The 19,125-nt window shown below is 37.0% G+C and overlaps 1 protein-coding gene across 7 annotated transcripts in view; it reads left to right on the top strand.

Annotated features, from left to right (window-relative positions):
- LOC138696702 (uncharacterized) overlaps nt 1–18,856 on the top strand; it is a 48,138-nt gene extending 29,282 nt beyond the window's left edge. For 5 of the 7 annotated variants that reach the window (XM_069822038.1, XM_069822047.1, XM_069822020.1 and 2 more), the window contains exons 2-4: nt 5,990–6,241; nt 10,022–10,186; nt 16,181–18,856. In XM_069822038.1, coding sequence (XP_069678139.1) covers nt 16,502–17,470 — 969 coding nt within the window. In that variant the 5' untranslated portion in view covers nt 5,990–6,241; nt 10,022–10,186; nt 16,181–16,501 and the 3' untranslated portion in view covers nt 17,471–18,856. The remainder of the gene's footprint in view (nt 1–5,989; nt 6,242–10,021; nt 10,187–16,180) is intronic. The other 2 variants (XM_069822066.1, XM_069822056.1) reach the window with 1 other exon arrangement.
- Nucleotides 18,857–19,125: the final 269 nt, after the last annotated feature.

Genomic DNA, 19,125 nt, shown 5'->3' with positions numbered 1-19,125 from the left:
CAGCACTTTTCACAGTCATCTGTGGTATTCGAAGCTCTCTGCTCGTCTTTGCAGTCTGTTTCTTTGGGCTTCGCTGATGAGCTTCCCTTATACTTTGTACCGTTGCGTTCGAGCCAGACGTGCTGTCGGTGGACTTCCCTTTGCATAGGCAGGCTTTGTAAATTGTGAATGCCAAGCGTGCATTTTTCTGAAATGTAGCGCGTAAATGTGTCTGCACAATGATTACAGATTTTATGGAGTGGAATTTGAGGACAACCAAGAAATGCGCTGTTTCCATGAAAATTTAATGAACCTTGGTACGTTACTTTTTTATCACTACATTGTTCATTGTTGCAAGTCGCATATTGTGAGCACAAAACAAAAATGAAGTCGAGGAATCATTCAGGCATAATTTTCTACAATCATTTAAAAGGGAACCAACATTAATAATTAATAATAATAATGTGTAATAAATTACGTAAAATAATATATTATTTTGTTTTATTGAGGAATTACTTGTCAATATGTTTATTACGCACAATATACTTAACTTTATTTCAATCGGTAATTATGTATGAAATTATAGGATGGGGTAGGTTATTTAAAACCAATTTTAATCCACTTTATTTATTACAAAAGAAAAAAATTAAAATATATCTTCATAAACCTATTGATTTTTCATCTCACAAATTATTTTTAGAATTTAATATTCTTAAAATAAAACACATTTATTGTATTATATTAATGAAATTCAGACATGAAAATCGTAATAATTTTGAATTGTATTCTCATAGTTATCAAACAAAAGATATGGATTCTTTAAGATTGTTTGAACCAAAACGCAACACTGCTACCCGTATTTAATCACAGTAGTAACTTAGGCTCAAGAATATATAACAAATTTATATATAAATATCGTAATCTTGTCAATTCTAATACTTCTAGTATTAAATTTAAAAAGTTATGTATGGATTTCATAAATAATGAAAAATTGTAAATTTACAATACGAAATATACAAACATACAATCTCACACCCGCAACATATACATGTAAATTTAAATTTATATATTCTTATTGTGTAGTAGACATAAGACAAATTATATTATATACTTCTTAATTTCAATTCAGGAATCTGCCCCTGAGCACGAGTTCTACTCTTTCAGGAGTGAGCTAAAGTTTTTTCTGTTTATATTATATTTTATGTTACAATTATTAGCAAAATAAATAAATACAAATACAAATTTACAGCAGCTCAATATGACAGCAAATTTCCGTCTGTTCTTATCGGTTTCTGCGCTGTATTTTTCATCAAAAGAAATGTTTTACGCATATTTTTCTGGCAAATTAATTTTATTCGAAAATGCAGAATGTAAACAAAAGTCTCGAAGACTAAATTAGAGCCTCTAGACCAAATTTCTCATTTTTCGCGTCCTAGTAATACCTTAGTTGCATACTAGGTGGCGTTTGAGGCGATGAGCTTACTACTTGTCCCTCCCTGTCGCCAAATAAGTGTAACTAAATTCCTTCTAGGTACTGAAACCTCAGTCATCGGAACGACGGGTTAAATACATATACACATCCACTCGGAGAAAAAACTACACATAAATGGACAAACGAGTAACAAATCAGACACACAGATAGCGGCATAACAGACGTCACATTTTGTGTACCAGATTTGTTGGAACTTAATGATTATAATAAAAGTAGTGAACTTTATTTCTGCAGTATCATAACGCGTATAACCATTAGGGCCCCGAAGTTCATGAATTTTCATTTTTCAGGGGCTGTGACCGATGTAACTACAGATATAGGCCTACTGTAATTATATATGTTTAAACGAACTATGAATTTTAACGTTCATTAAATATGGTTTTATGTTGCATTCCACTTACGTCATCCGATACAACCGCTATGCTACGAATTATATCAAATAATAATGAGAGCGACAAGCAATGTGAAACTTCTATAAAAATTATACCGCCTTCTTGGTGTAGTGGTTAGCTTGCCTGATTGTGAACCAAGAGGTCCTGGTTTCGATTAACGACCATATGAGAGATAATTTCAAGGCTGCACGGTCTGAAACGGTGCTCACAAAGCCTCATGATCGGAAAATTGGGGAACCATCGTGGCGAACACCGGTTAAAGAAAAGCTGATTAATAACACATAAGGTAAGCGTTCACTACATCGTATCGCACCAATCGGCTCTCGGTAATTCCGTCCACGTTTCTCGGATGAGCAACTTTTCCGATGCGTGCGATCATGGCCTTCTTTAATAAATCAATTTTAATTGCTCAACTGTTACTATTATGTTGTGCCATGTTCAGTATCGCGCCAAAATGGCAGACGGAAAACATGTTTCGTTTGTAGAAAACTGCGAAGAATTATATAATTTGAGGCATTCCCATTACAGTAATCAATTCGTTTCTTACATATATATTATGTAACCAATATCTCTTTCGTTTCTTCCTCTTCAATTAAGAAGCATGAACAATTGAAGAGTCCACTGCAAGAATGATGGATGTCATTTGCAATGCATTTTGCAGGAAAAGCAATTGAAAGTTTGAAATGGTTAGCGCTCAAAGCTTAACTGTGATTTTCCGATCATTACTGGACAATGACTATCAGTGTTAATGCCATATAACTCTCTATGTACATTCTATATGTCTTAAGCTATGCATTGACAGTCTTCGTTCATTTTCGACAAGAAAGTGACATCCATCATTCTTGCAGTGGACTCTTCAGTTACTAATTCTTTTTCGCCAACACTCATGATTAATAGACCTAACCTCAAAACTCGTCTGTTTTCAGCAATGTCAATACCGTACGTCATATGTTTTAAACAGCTGATAGGGAATCCGATGAGACGATGAGGTAGAGTCGTTACAATAAACGCACTGCACTTAAAATATCCGTTGCGTGCGATTCGTCCGAGGTGTCCGATACGATGTAGTGAACGCTTACTTATATAGGGACATGCAGTACCTCTATCCCGTCTGATAGTCAAGTACCCTACATGATTACTAGATGGCAGGCACTCGCCACTTGTGTGACAGTTGCGCCGTAGCGATGGAGTTACAAATTAATTTAATTGTCAAAATATTAACGTCTGGATGGTATACCAAGAAGTTGAATTATCGATTTCAAGTCATTTTTACCAGCACGTGAACACAGAGAAGCAGGCAGCTGAAGTGGAGATAGAATTAGTGAATCTCCGTGCCGATTACGAAACTATTAGAACATGACGTGTAAGGTTGAGTCACGAACTCTCCTTAGTTTTCCATTAGTAAATTGGTTGATGTTATCCAAGATAACTAATATAACTTAAAAATATCCCTCGATACCGATTGATGTGGGATAATCGGGATTCTGAACGAGAAATTCTCAATCATATAAAAATACATATCTCACTCTGTGTAACGGCTAACGTCATTTACGGTGTAGGTACACTCTAATAACATAGTGACATGGAAAGATGTTCGTTAGGATAAAGAACAATCTTGAGGGACGACAATCAAATGTAAGTAATGAAATGAAATTCACTGCTGATTACATACAACGAAAACACTGTCCATATATACAAGTCCACACCTGTGGAGTAACGGCTAGTGCATCTGGCCGCGAAATCAGGTGGACCGGGTTCGAATTCCGGTCGGGGCAAGTTACCTGGTTGAGGTTTTTTCCGGGGTTTTCCCTCAACCCAATATGAGCAAATGCTGGGTAACTATCGGTGCTGGACCCCGGACTCATTTCACCGGCATTATCAGTTTCACTTCATTCAGACGCTAAATAACCTGAGTGTTGATACAGCATCGTAAAATAACCCACTAAAATATATATATATACACAACACGCTCGATACAAGGGAAAGGTAGACTACTGTTCGTTCTCTAATGAGAAGGGGTAGTTGGAGCCGGTGAAGCGTATCGGCACACATTTACAAGAAACCAAGCTCTGTTGCAACACTTTAGTTGAAGAAGAGGCTAGTCAATATTCTATTCTTTGCATATGAGATGAAACTAAGTTTTGTTATGGGATTAGTTGGAATGTAAACCATTTATCATATGACGTCCTTGAGAGTCTGTGTCTCGAAATACAGAGTAGACAGCTCGAATGTACCTAATTTCAATTGTATGTGACTGGTGAACGGTTGAAGATAGGAACCTACAGTAACGTTTACATGAAAGGAAAACTCAACAAGTTTCGATCCTGTCGGTAGATGGTGTGCAGGCACGGTTTCTTTTGTAGATTGTATCGATTGTCAAAATGGCGACACCGCAGATAAAAGCGCAAACTGTGTTGTGGTATGCGGAGTTTAAATCAATTGTTAGAATTCAAAGGGAGTATCGGCGAGTGTTTAACCATGATGCTCCAACTGCTAAAAGGATTAAGAAGTGGCACGATACATTTTTAGCTACAGGATCGGTGTTGAAGAAGCATGGTGGTGGTCGTAGAACATCCGACGAAATGGTTGCAAATGTTCAAGCCGCGTATGAGCGAAGCCCGAGGAAGTCATTAAGAAGAGCTTCGCGGGAACTTCAAGTACCAAATTCAACATTGCAACGAATTGTCCACAAACGTCTCAAACTACACGCGTACAAAGTGCAGTTAATGCAACGTCTGAAGCCGGATGACAAACCCAAACGAGTGGAATTCGCCAATACGATGCTAGACCGTCTCGGTGCTGATTCTGATTTTATGTCCAAGATTTTCTTCTCAGACGAAGCCACGTTCCATGTGTCAGGTAGAGTAAACCAGCATAATGTGCGGATCTGGGGATAGCAGAATCCTCACGGTATACAAGAGGACGTTCGTGATAGTTCCAAGTTAAATGTGTGGTGCGGTTTGTCACAGCTGCAGGTCATTGGACCGTTTTTCTTCGCCGAGAAAACTGTGTGTGGTACCACGTATCTTGACATGCTGGAGCAGTTCTTCTTTCCACAAATTGAACACTTGCAGCCTAACATCCATTTCCAGAAAGATGGCGCTCCTCCACACCGGTTCAATGACGTTCGCACGACTTTAGACAACGTGTTCCCTGGCCGTTGGTTTGGTAAGGGAGGACCGATCGCTTGGGCTCCGAGATATCCGGATTTAACACCGCTCGATTTCTTTCTCTGGGGCTACGTCAAAGATAAAGTGTACGCCACCCCAGTCAGAGATCTTCGTGATCTTATCATAGAGGCTATTGAGAGCATTCCAGAAGACATGCTCCAAATGTGCTTGGCAATAAATCGTTCATCGCCTCGATATCGTCACAGTGACAGCTGGAGCTCACGTAAAGATATGGTGATGTGCATATCGAAACTTGTTGAGTTTTTCTTTCATATAAACGTTACTGTAGATTTCTATCTTCAACCGTCCGAGTGAACGCGTTAAATCCTTGCGTACTGTACCTTCCCCCTTAAAGCTATTAGTTATCGTTCAAAGTTATATGAACGTGAAGAAACAGAAGACGATGAGTAGCTAATTGGTTATGTGAAGTAGACATAAACATTTTAGATGAACATAATGTGTTGGACATTCATGAAATCGACTTAAATAATTGGACATAAAATGTGTGTTTTTGGAGTAAAATAAGGTGGATATGTAATTAATTGGACATATATTTATGGCCATAATTTAGTGGACATAAGAAAATCAACATTACATTTTTGGGCATTAAAAACTAGATCTCGTGTCTGTGTTTCGTTTGAAAACAATGTGCAACTTTGTTTTGGGAATAAAATAAACATCGTTCTTGGATAGATCGAACTTTATTCTTTCATTTAGCCTATGTAAAACATAGAAAAATGTACACAATCATGACTTATGAAGGTGGTCAACGAAAACTCCATTGCGGACGCTCTCTAGTGCCTCGCAAGTCTGACCCGCCTTGTGAACGCAGTGCAGTTGATGAGGCACCCCTGGACTCTGGCCCTGTGTTGCGCATGTGTAATTCAATATGCAGCCTTTATGAGATTATTTTCTGAGGGAATTACGTGTAAAGTGAAGCTCTGTTAATTCTGCAGGGGCCGCTGCTGAACATTCATGTCGCAGTACCACGGCGAACTGTTGACGACTTCATTCCGCACCGTCCGTCCACTTCAGTCCGACCACCAGCGCAACGTAAATCGGCATGCCTCTGTACACTGCAACGTTGGCAGCTCTGATCGTCGCCATTGTTGCTGTCACAACCACATCTGGGGATGAGGACGGAACAACATTGGCGAACGGCGCGGGAGACGCAGAGCTGGGCTCCGTCAATGTTACTAGTCTGAAAGGTGATCATACTGTAATAATTATGTACAGTATTGTACATAATGTGGCATTATGTAATGCTGGGAAAGAATGCGGAAGATCTTTGTGTTTTCTAAAAAACACTAATGAAAATAAAATAAACATTATGAATAATCAGTGGTGTATTTCTAAACAAAAAAGTGCACTGGCTCTCGAATTTCGATAGACTAGTACCGGTAGTAGTTGTCTTCGTCATCGTCGCCGTCTTCATCATCATCATCATCATCATCATCATCATAATCATCATCACCATCACCATTTCCGCAGGAATAATTATGGAATGTCAGACGAAAATATATGGATTCGAATCTAGATAATTATAGAGGTTGTTGGGTCTGCGGAGTAGACCTTACAATGAAATTGTTTAAATCGGTTAGCCCTTTTCTGGTATTATTTGTGCTGTTTTTGTAATAGTATGAATGGTACAATACTTTTTGCATAAAATTTTTAATAAAAACCAGATTTATTTCAATGGTCAGTATCTCGAAAACAGATTTTTGGCGGTTGGTCTCTTATTGCGTAACTCCGTCCAATTGCAAGTTTGGTTGTACCTTCAGAATGGGTGTGTTAAAAGGATTTTCAAAAAAAGAGAAATCATTTTCCATTTATTTAAAATCTCGAAACCTTCTATTTCTAAATTCTGAAAGTAGGCCTAATGTTTCCAGGATGATTGTCGCAGTATTTTTCTATTGTCGAATCGGAAACATTTGAAAGTGACTTCAGAGAAGAAAAATGATGAAACTCATTTTCTTTCACTTGCACTTTCCAATCATTTACCATAATGAAAAAAGATTTCACCGCGTCATACATTTCAAATATGTTTTGATCACGTCCTTGAAGTCAGCAGTTTAGTTTGTTCAGCTTCAGCCACTGCTGACAGCATGAACAACGCTACAGAGAGGCGTTCAATGCGGAGAGGGATGTTGTCTCATTGCAGAGTTCAGGCGTTGTTTGACGAAACACAATTTTGCGATACCTGCTCTAGAAGATATCATTAGAAAAGTCCCGGATAACAGAGAGGGTTTGGAATTGAACGGGTTACATCAGCTGCTTGTCTATGCAGATGACGTGAATATGTTAGGACAAAATTCACAAACTATTATGAAAAACACGGGAATTTTACTTGGTAGAGAATCGGTAGAAGGAGAAAAGTTCTCTCCGGCACCGGGACTCGAACCCGGGTTTCTATATTTACGTGTCGGCGCCAGCACGTAAAGCTGGAAACCTGAGTTCGAGTCCCGGTGCCGTACAGGAATTTTTTCCGTTCTACCAATTCTTCACCATATGGAAACGCAGAATTACTGCACTGAAACTCTATATGTAGGGTAAAGGTGCCTAATTCCGTGATACCCCTAATTCCGTGATAAAATTTCAATTGACTGTCATGGAGTTGTGGTCTCTGACTTTTAAGTTTTTGAAATACCTAACAGATGCCAAGAGATGTCTTCTTTTCAATTCTATTGACTACCCGCCTTTTGAATAGAAACAGTCGACTGCAGAAGCTTTTGTTCAGTGAGAGGTGGTTGACCAGTAAGTTTTTCTTTCTCTTGTGGCCGCTCCTGAAGAAACATTTTATATTTGACGTAAGAATTAATATAGCATTATAAAAATGATATATTACTGTAGATTATAGTCAGCTGAATCAATGTGTATGATTATTTAAACATAGTGAGACAATAATAATGCTAAAGGAGTTTTCCCATTTTCGGATTTATTTTCATATTTCTCCTTCCTGGCTCACTCGACCAGTGATGCCAACGCTAAATTGTGAAAACTAATGTCTATGAAAGAAAATAGTTCGTGGAAATAATAATAGAAGTAAGTTATAAAAAACATCAATTATAAATATAATAAAATAATAGGGCATATATTTAACTTAATTACTGCTGTTGTTAGGAATATAAATAATGAGAAATAATTGTGTTATAATTCAATTTATTCAAATTTAATTTTGTATTGAATTTAACTTTCAGTTTATTTTGTTTATAATATATTAATATGTAATATGTAATCGTGTAGTTACACAAATATTTTCTATGAAATTTGTCACTTAGGCCCTTTTTCTATGTCGTAATTTCTTGCTTAATCCATATTAAAACAATATACCATGACGTTAAAGTGTTTTTCCAAATACAAGTTTGTTTTCTGAGCAGTTAATGAGGATTATTTTAGTATCACGGAATTAGGATAGGCCTATCACTCACGGAATTAGGAAACCACTATCACGGAATTTGGATCTCTGTCACGGATTTGGGAGCCACTGTATAACAATGAAGAATCATATATTATATATCAAACTTGTGAAACTGTTGACACTGAATATTATAAAAACTGTAGCTAAATGTCCAAATAACGTCATTTAGGTGTTATTTGAACATTTTTAGTACAAGTTTGGCATAAATATAGACTTTATTAAATATGTCACGGAATTAGGCAACCTTACCCTACTTTGATACATCATAGTAATGTGATAAAGCGTATGTAGTCACTTCGTGATTCAAGACGGCGCCATGTTCCGTCGGACCCCGGCCACTTAATCACTCGTAATGAATGCACCTCTGTATTTGTGGTTGGACATTGTATCTACTGTCACACATAATGTGACATGGTGCACGAGATTAGGCCAACAAAGAGGAACACAGTAGGCAGAACTTAAAAATAAGAGGAATTCAATTATAAAGCACCAGCACGTAAAGCTGGAAACCTGGGTTCGAGTCCCGGTGCCGGAGAGAAGTTTTCTCCGTTCTATCGATTCTTCATCATATGGAAATGCAGAATTACTGCACTGAAACTCCATATGTACTTTGGTGCATCATAGTAATAAGTAAAGAGATAGGTTTGGAAGTAAATCCCGAAAAAACAAAGAATTTGATTTTCTCGTGACCAGAACGTAGTACGAAATGGAAATATAAAAATTGGAAATTTTTCGTTTGAAAAGGTGGAAAAATTCAAATATCTCGGAGCAACAGTAACAAATATAAATAACACTCGGAAGGAAATTAAACGCAGAATAAATATGAAAAAGGCTGTTATTGTTCGGTTGAGAAGATTTTGTGATCCAATTTGCTCTCAAAATTTTAGAATTTATAAAACAGTTATATTACCGGTTGTTCTATGTAGTTGTGTAACTTGAACTCCCACTTAGAGAGAGGAACAGAGGCTAAGGGTGTTTGAGAATAAGGTGCTTAGGAAAATATTTGAGGCTAAGAAAGATGAAGTTACAGGAGAATGCAGAAAGATACACAACGCAGAACTGCACGCATTGTATTCTTCTCCTGGCATAATTAGGAACATTAAATTCAGATGTTTGAGATGTGCAGGGCATGTAGCACGTATGGGTGAATCCAGAAATGCATTTAGAGTGTTAGTTGGGAGGCCGGAAGGAAAAATGCCTTTGTAGGAACGTAACTGGGAGGAAAATAATAAAATGGGTATGAGGGAGATGAGATATGATGGTAGGGACTGGATTAATCTTGCTCAGGATAGAAATCGATGGCGGGTGTATGTGAGGGCGGCAATGAACCTCTGGGTTTTCTAAAAGTTATTAGTAAATAAGTGAGTAAGTTTATGAATTGGCTTATTTTACCATCCTATTGTGCCCCCTCCCCCCCCCCCGCCAAGGAAATTGTTCTATGTCCGTCTATGGATGTAGGGCTTTGTTTTTCTCTTTTTTTTATGTCATCTGATGTAGCAATAGAATATTTTGTTTGTGCGTATCCATTTTTTTATGCTTTATTCGTCTTCTAATATGAGAGAGACTATAGTTACAGACACGGATGAAGTGCAGGTTACAGGAGAGCCTCCCTATGAAGCCAACTGGGTGATCACCGACCAGCCCCGCTGCTGTTCCGATTGCACCTTCGTGGCGGCAGGGTTTAAGTGCAAAGTCAAGTCCTGTCTTCACAATTGTCCCTGGGCTCGCAGCGCAGGTAAGGATACACAGAAACTTGGCCTAGCGTGGAAAGAAAGTTGTTGAAAACTCGTTAGCACGTGCTTTACACACCACCCTGTCTCCCTGAACCCTGCTTAAAGGCCAACAGCAGTAAATGAAAAGTCCAGCAGCTTATTCTGAGAACCAATATCCCCACTGTATTCTTTTATGTTGTCATGGAAACGGTTCTTTCTGGCTCTTTGTAAATATATGGGCATATACTTCGCTACTTGAGAGTGATTTGAACGGAGTAACAATGCTGTTGTCAGAGAACACGTTACACGTCAGTTGTAAGTGCATTGAATGTAATGATGAATTCAGTTGATAGCCTTAGATGGGACGGAATCCAAAACCCTGTCCCATACGATTTCAAATGTGTCGAAATTATCTAATTTAATTATAAGTTACACTGGACACAGAATATCTTGTGTGATAGCTACCGTAATGCCTGTTGCTTATGGTCAAATTTTTTGTTAAATTTATTGTAAAATAAATATGATGAAACTTTTGATAAATATTTTATGAAAGTGGTTCCTTGCTCAGGGTCAGTTTGTTCATCCAATTTCTCTCAAAAACACTATTTCCATCTATGCAGTGAATTTGACACTAAAGTCTGTTTGCCCTGTCATCTATGAGTAATATTTTGTAATGCTTTCTCAATTTAATTATAATAATAATAATAATAATAATAATAATAATAATAATAATAATAATAATAATAATAATATCAGCTTCTTGTCTATGCAGATGACGTGAATATGTTAGGAGAAAATTTACAAACCATTAGGGAAAACACGGAAATTTTACTTGAAGCAAGTAAAGCGATAGGTTTGGAAATAAACCCCGAAAAGACGAAGTATATGATTATGTCTCGTGACCAGAATATTCTACGAAATGGAAATATAAAGAATAGGAGATTTTTCTTTCGAAGAGGTGGAAAATTCAAATATCTTGAAGCAGCAGTAACAAATATAAATGAGACTCGGGAGGAAATTAAACGCAAAATAAATATGGGAAATGCCTGTCATTATTCGGTTGAGAAGCTTTTGTCATCTAGTCTGTTATCAAAAAATCTGAGAGTTAGAATTTATAAAAGTTATATTACCGGTTGTTCTGTATGGTTGTGAAACTTGGACTCTTACTTTTGAAGAGGAACAGAGATTAAGGGTGTTTGAGAATAAGGTTCTTAGGAAAATATTTGGGATTAAAAGGTATGAAGTTACAGAAGAATGGAGAAAGTTACACAACGCAGAACTGCATGCATTGTATTCTTCACCTGACTTAATTAGGAACATTAAATCCAGACGTTTGAGATGGGCAGGGCATGTAGCACGTATGGGCGAATCCAGGAATGCATATAGAGTGGTAGTTGGGAGGCCGGAGGGAAAAAGACCTTTGGGGAGGCCGAGACGTAGATGGGAGTATAATATTAGAATGGATTTGAGGGAGGTGGGATATGATGATGGAGACTGGATTAATCTTGCACAGGATAGGGACCGATGGCGGGCTTATGTGAGGGCGGCAATGAACCTGCGGATTCATTAAAAGCCATTTGTAAGTAGTAGTAGTAATAATAATAATAATAATAATAATAATAATAATAATAATAATAATAATAATAATGTTTATTAGTATTAGTATTTATTTATTTAACCTGGTAGAGATAAGACCATCAGGCCTTCTCTGCCCCTCTACCAGAATGTTTATTGCGAGAAAAATATAATGGAAAGAAATTATAAATTTACAAAATCTAGCACTCCCCTGAAAGAGAGTGCTTGCGCCAGGAGACGATTCGAAATTGAAATCTGTGATTGTCATTCATCTATTAAAAGACTCACAACTTCTTTGTTCCACCTAGAATCATCCATGTTTAACGTTTATGTTTGAACTTCACAATCTGCAAACCATAACTCTGATTTCACACACTCGCTTCGCTGTTTGGTTGGTTTCATCTGATATTTTACGAAAATAGGACCTGTTTTATTTGAGAAAAGTTACGTTCCACGTTTAACCTAACTGGGTTTTACTAAAATTTGACCGTGAACGTAGTTGCCACATTTGCTCGGTAGGCTACAAGGAGTTTAACAAGACATTATAATGTATAAATAATGAATGAATGAAAACTGCAACGTACAGTGTTTCAACTTTGACCATCGAAAAACAATGCCGGAAAGGTTAAGCAAAGATCACTTGGCAGACTGTAGTGCCGTTAGATTGCAAGAAAGTTATCCGCTAGAGATTGCGATCTGCTTGTCAGACTGCAGTGCCGAGAGACGGCAGGAGTGCCGGTCCCCTAGGTTGGCTCTTTCTACTTTTATATTTGAACATGTTAAAGATAATATCATAATTTAGACATTTATATCTTTAGAGCTTATATGAGAAGAAAATATGAATGTATGAATGTATATATTTGTCTTTAAGCAATATACCTTTCGGTGAGGAGGCACTTCACAATATTAGCATACAGTGCCGTCTCACCGTTTTACACGCCTCTCGTACAAGTCAATTAGGACATTACTTTGTTAAAATTTCTTATTGCAATTCTTCCACTAGTCTTTTTTTGTCTGTCATCAATTCTTCCCCTGTTTTACTCCTAACTCATCATTATACCAAAAGTACTGTAACCCCCTCCTGTATGACACATTTCCCCTCACTCTACATCTCTAATTATTTGCACTTTTCACTACTCACTTTTCCACATTGCTACCTTTTAGATCTTAGTTTTCTTTTCTCACGATTTATTTCCCCTCCACACCATTTCCTTAAGTCATACTGTTTTTTCACCTTGTTTTCCCCTCTTCCTTCATCACTGCTCCCTGAACTATCTCCTACTTGCGTTACTCTGCTTCTCGTCAGCCTCGATTTAGATCTTAGTTCCTTCACCCGCTTCGGAATTGCTCCCATCTCATGTCCACTATTTCCATTCGCTTGCAATGAGGTCTTGTTCTGCTGAGCTTGTGGAATGCCAGTTCGCGTCACTCCTGTTTCTTCATCAGTTGACGTCACTAACTGCTTTCCGGAAATCGTCACTGAGTTTGACACGTTTGCATTTTTCTCGCGTACACTCACCATACTTGTGTCACTAACCTCGCCTTTAGCTACGATAATCTTTATTTTTTGTTTCAAAATTTTTCTGTTCCTTTCCTTTTCTTCTGAGCCTACGATCGGTTCCTTTAATGTTACTAAGCACTCCTCTACACTAAAAACCAAATTGTTTATCTTAATTTTGTCCTTGATGAGTTTCGCGAATTGTCCATTATTACGTGCTGCTTTAAGAAACGGGATTAGAACTCTTCTTCTACTTCTCACTTCGTAGCTCCAGTCGTCATCTATTCTGATCGTTGTGTTCCCTAGCATCCTCCTATTCTTCGTAATCCTCTCCTTCGTAACCACACTCTTAAATTTTACTAATATTGGCCTAGCATGTTCCGAATTTTGTGTTTGCTTTTTTCCTATTCTAAATGCTTCCTGTACTTGTCCATCGCTCACGTCCATACAAAAACACTCCCAACACACTCCTAATATCTTCTCATATATATCGATACTCTGTTCTCTATCTTTTTCTTCTATACCAAAAAATAACAAGTTTTTTCTCCTCTTTTCCTCTTCAAATTGATCCCATTTGCTTTTCATAATTTCGTTTTACCGTTGAATTTCTTCCATCCTCTTCCTTAGCTCTGCCATGCTCTCCTTCATTTCCATTAGGAGAGAAGAAAATATAGAATATGTAATTATTTTTTAAAAATCGTCTATAATAATGCCTTCATTGTTTCTCCTTTTCCTGCACTTATTATCAATTCCAGTCACACCGAGAAAATAGAATGTTACTTATTCCACAGGTGAAGTGGCTTTTATGCTCATTCTTCTGTACTGAAAATGGTAAAGGCAAATCCAGACTTAGTAGAAAATCAGAAACAATAAATATAATTATATTATGAAACTAGTTTATAATATTCTGTTCTATCACCACTACTGTTCACTATTTACCTAAATGACATCCCCTCGACTCTACAGCACTGTAAGCATCACCTCTACGCAGGCGATTTACAAATCTATATCCATACAACCCCTGACTCACTCAATGACGCAATACAAAATCTTAACGAGGACCTTGAATCTATATCTGCATGGGCCAGGAAGTTTGGTTTGACTCTCAATGCAAGAAAATCACAAGCAATCCTAGTGGGACATCAACGTCTATTATGCAATATTACTCCTGCTCTTCCAGTCAAATTAAACGACACAATAATCCCTTTTGCTTCCTATGTTAAAAACCTTGGAGTTTACTTTGATACGCATTTAAACTGGAATAACCGAGTAACCCATATTACCAAAAAAGTGCTTTCCATACTACATTCCTTAAACAGCATTCGAAAATTCCTTCCGCTATCACTCAAGAAAATACTAGTGGAAACACTAGTAATGCCCCACTTCTATTATTGTGATTTTCTACTGACTGACCTCAATGTCAACAAGTCGCAAAAATTACAACGTGTTCATAATTCTTGTGTTCGCTTCATCTGCGATGTCCGTCGCGCTGACCACATTACCCCATCCTTCCAAACTCTAAACTGGCTACGGCTTAACGAACGTAGAAATTTCATTCTCTTGTTCTTCTTTTCCAAGTCCTTCACACTTCTACACCTACCTACCTTGCTTCCCGTTTCAGTTACCTGTCATCATATCATAATCTCTTCACACGCACGCAAAATAGCCGCATACTGGCCATACCAACACATAAGATATCATCGTATTCATCATCATACACAATCTCGCTCTCGCGCTTGTGGAATACCCTACCCAGTGACATCAGAGACTGTCGGAATTTAGTAGCGTTCAAAAGCAAGCTTATTAAGTATTTTCTTACTGCGTAGAGTAGGTTTAATTTGTACTTAATAAAAGAAATGCTTCTCTCTTCTTAACTTTTACAATAAACTGTCTAGCTTTTATTAATCAGTTAATCTTTTAGTACTTTGATTTTTATTGTATCTGTAAATTTAATATTAATTGTAATTGTATTTTTAATATTGTAGTTGTAATCCCCTGGTAGAGGGGAAGAGAAGGACAGGTTAAATAAATAATAATAATAATAATAATATTATACTTTATTACATGAGTAAAAGTTTACTGAAGGAAGTGAGTTCGATAATTTTTATGAATGCATTAAATTGTATAACATACTCTTATTATTTTGTGTGATAGCATTTTTAAACAATTAATAAAGAAATAACATATTAACTTGTAATGATGAATAATTTTAAATCATGATCTATGGAGATTGAGTTGCTGTGACAGTATTGATGCATTCAAATATTACTGCACGGAAAATCGTTTAATAGTATTAATTTTTTGATACAAATTATACCGTCATAATAAAGTCATTATGTTTCAGTTGGCATGGTAATATTTTACGGCACTGGTGCTTTTTTGTACGATCGTGTTTTTTGTTACACTTACGCCTATTGTTGTTAAGACTTGAAATTTAGAATTCCCACACAGAAACTTGTTACTAGAGAACCATTATTCATAACATAAAACTATACTGAAATAGACCCATTACAGAGCACTTATTGTTACTTAGTTACCATTACAGTGCAGTTCTAAGAAGGCTTTGGAATGATATTGCTGTAAATTTTCAATTCAAAAGATATTGTATTTGCAATTTTAAAAAATATGATCGTGCAAAAATGTTGTACAATACACGTTTGTCAAGTGCATTACAAAATCTCGGAAATTAAAAAACTCACTCTGCTCGTTTTTCAGACTTTTTCTCGATTTTGTAAAAAGCACTTCCTAACCTTGTATGGTAACATACTAAGAGTATTTTTCCCTAACCCCTACAGTAATTATATCGAAAGGAATAAAATTGTTTTATTTTGGATATTTTTTCTCAGGATGAGTGAACGTAACTAAAAGATCTGAATGCCGATTGATCTTTGTTTTCCACGCTGAAATTATGTTCAATGTACACTGCACTCTTTGTTTCTTTCAGCGCCAGAGAGGGCTGTTCCTGTATTCTGAGAAGCCACTTCAACTAACAGCTTCCGTGTGGGCATCACATCGATGTATAGTCGTCAACACTAACGTAGTCCTCCAGCAGTTCAGTTGGCTACACAAACACAATGCTGAGTCCGAGTACTGCAAGACACCGAGAGTGAGAGAAAACTGCTCAGTGAAGAAGTTTAAACAAATTGACAGAAACATTAATTCTATCATCATGTAGTCCCATAATTTGTAAAACTAAAGCAAATTATAATCTGACAGCAATTCATGGACCAACAAGCTAAGCATTTTTATTATTTAATGTTCATAAATGAGAAAAAGAGAGAGAAATAATATAGGAGAAACGAAGATGTCTCCCCTTGTTCTCCTAGTGTTCATCTTGTTCTTCTTGTTTTTCATTCCTTCCTATTGTGGTCCTTGTCTTCCCCTTGTTCTCCTTGTCTTCCCCTTGTTCTCCTTGTCTTTCCCTTATTCTCCTTCTCTACGCTTGTTCTCCTTGTCTTTTTCTTGTTCCCCTTGTCTTCCCCTTGTTCTCCTTATATTTCTCTTGTTCTCCTTGTATTTTCCTCGCTCTCCTTGTGTTACACTTATCCCCTTAGTGTTCATCTTGTTCTTCTTGTCTTCCCTTCGTTCTTCTTCTCCTCCACATATTCTTCTTTCCTTCCCCTTGTTACCCTTTTCTTACACTTGTTCTCCTGTCTTCCCCTTGTTCTCCATATCTTTCCCTTATTCTCCTTTTCTTTCTCCTTCTCCTTGTATTTCCCTCATTCTTCTTGTATTTTTGTTGCTCCCCTTGTTCTCCTTATATTTCCTAGTGTTCTTCTTGATCTCCTTGTCTTCCACTTCTTCTCATTTTCTTCCCCTTGTTCTCCTTTTCTTCCTCTTGTTCTCCTTTTCTTTCCCTTGTTCTCCTTTTCTTCCCCTTGTTCTCCTTTTCTTCCCCTTGTTCTCCTTTTCTTCCTCTTATTTTCCTATTCTTCCCCTTTTTCTCCTTTTCTTCCCCTTTTTCTCCTTTTCTTCCCCTTGTTCTCCTTTTCTTCCCCTTGTTCTCCTTTTCTTCCCCTTATTCTCCTTTTCTTCCTCTTGTTCTCCTTTTCTTCCCCTTATTCTTCTATTCTTCCCCTTTTTCTCCTTTTCTTCCCCTTGCTCTCCTTTTCTTCCCCTTGTTCTCCTTTTCTTCCCCTTGTTCTCCTTTTCTTCCTCTTGTTTTCCTTGTCTTCTCCTTGTTTTCCTTTTCCTCCCGTTCCCGAAGATGAGAGGAGGTTGTATTTTTGCGTAGTGATCAATTCTCAAGTTACCGTCACACCCACATACCTAATTTTAAGAAAGTCGCAATTCTACGTCAAAAAATCCATTAATTAGAAGTTGGTTCTTTAGTGTGAAATGTGATATAATCTCGTGAGTATGATTGAAGACTTTCATAGTATACAGAAAGCTACATTTTTGGGTTTTGCAACATCTCATACATGCAGAAACATTCATCGTTTCGAAGCTTCTGTTGAATCTGTTACCGAGAACTCGTTGAGTGATCATTGGTAATATGCATCAAATTACGAGTAATTTGCTTGCATTAAGATTTCTTAGTAGTAATTACGGAATTTCCTGTGGATGTATGGAATTTTAAACATTCACAAATAGCAGTACCGGTTGAGTCATTCTGTATATTTTATAGCAGTGGTTCCCAAACTGGGAGTCGCGACTCCCAGGGGGTTCGTGTAAAGAGGTGAGTGTGGTCGCGAGATTATTTACAAAAAAAACTACTTATTATAGTAACATGTACTTGCTGTGTGGTTTTTAATTGGATTATTTTATATCTCAGGACATTTAGCGTCTCAATAAAATGAAGGTGATAATGCCGGTGAAATGAGTCCGGAGTCCAGCACCGAAAGTTACCCAACATTTGCTCGTATTGGGTTGAGGGAAAACCCCGGAAAAAACCTCAACTAGGTAACTTGCCTCGACCGGGGCCACCCGAACCCGAGCCACCTGGTTTCACGGTCAGACGCACTAACCATTACTCCATAGGTGTGGACTACTTTGTGTTCAGAAGCATAAACAACATTTAACATAAAAATAAGAAAATTTTCCGTAGTTATACACAAAAGGAAACAAATTCTTAATGCGACAAATGTGCTTGTTTTTCAGAAAGTATCTCTCAAATCTGGACTCTATATTCGATACACACATAGTGGTGTCACTTTCAAGTTCAGTGAGATTTCTCGTCTTGTTTTGATGGAAATCATAGACGAAAAGCTTATTTTGCATAAATATAAGGATGCAAATTAATGTTATAAACAAATTTAAGAGCTTCTTTTGAAAATATGGGGTGTTCATGCATTCTTTTGGACCAAAACTGATCCACTTTGCGAAAAAGCCTAGTTTCAATAATTCTATCAGTAGGTACGTACACATTTAATTTAATTTTTCCTTAAAATAACATATTTCATTTGTTCTAGCAGCCTATATATTTGGAATTTCACCCAGTTGAACGCAACTATCTAAAAATGGATTTAGTATCCGTCTGTGACTGTCGTATTGTTTTGAGTTCCTTGCAGATACTCAGGAACTTAATTGAATGTCCGTAAAAACAAACTCGATATTTATCGTACCATACGTAGTTAAATTTTCCACGAGTTCTTTAATACACTGAAATCAATCATATTTTTTTTTTTTTGTCAAATGATATCCATCATATCCCCATAAATCGTTTGATATTATCCACGGCTGTTATGTTAACATCTTGGTCTTGCTAACTACAATTCAAAGTGAAGTGTTCGAAAATATCAGCAGAGTAGGCTGCTATAAATGATGTTCATGTAATATTTCTTTTGAGTGTTGCACTATATTCTTCTATTTTTCGTCATTTTTGGATGGTAAACCACTAATTTTGGGTAAAATCATCGTTGTTTGCTTATTTTACAGGGATTTATATTT

The sequence above is a fragment of the Periplaneta americana genome, chromosome 1 (assembly GCF_040183065.1).
Source record: "Periplaneta americana isolate PAMFEO1 chromosome 1, P.americana_PAMFEO1_priV1, whole genome shotgun sequence".
Lineage (NCBI taxonomy): Eukaryota > Metazoa > Arthropoda > Insecta > Blattodea > Blattidae > Periplaneta > Periplaneta americana.
The sequence above is the reverse complement of the archived record's forward strand: the minus strand, read 5'-3'. Positions and strand labels throughout refer to the sequence as shown.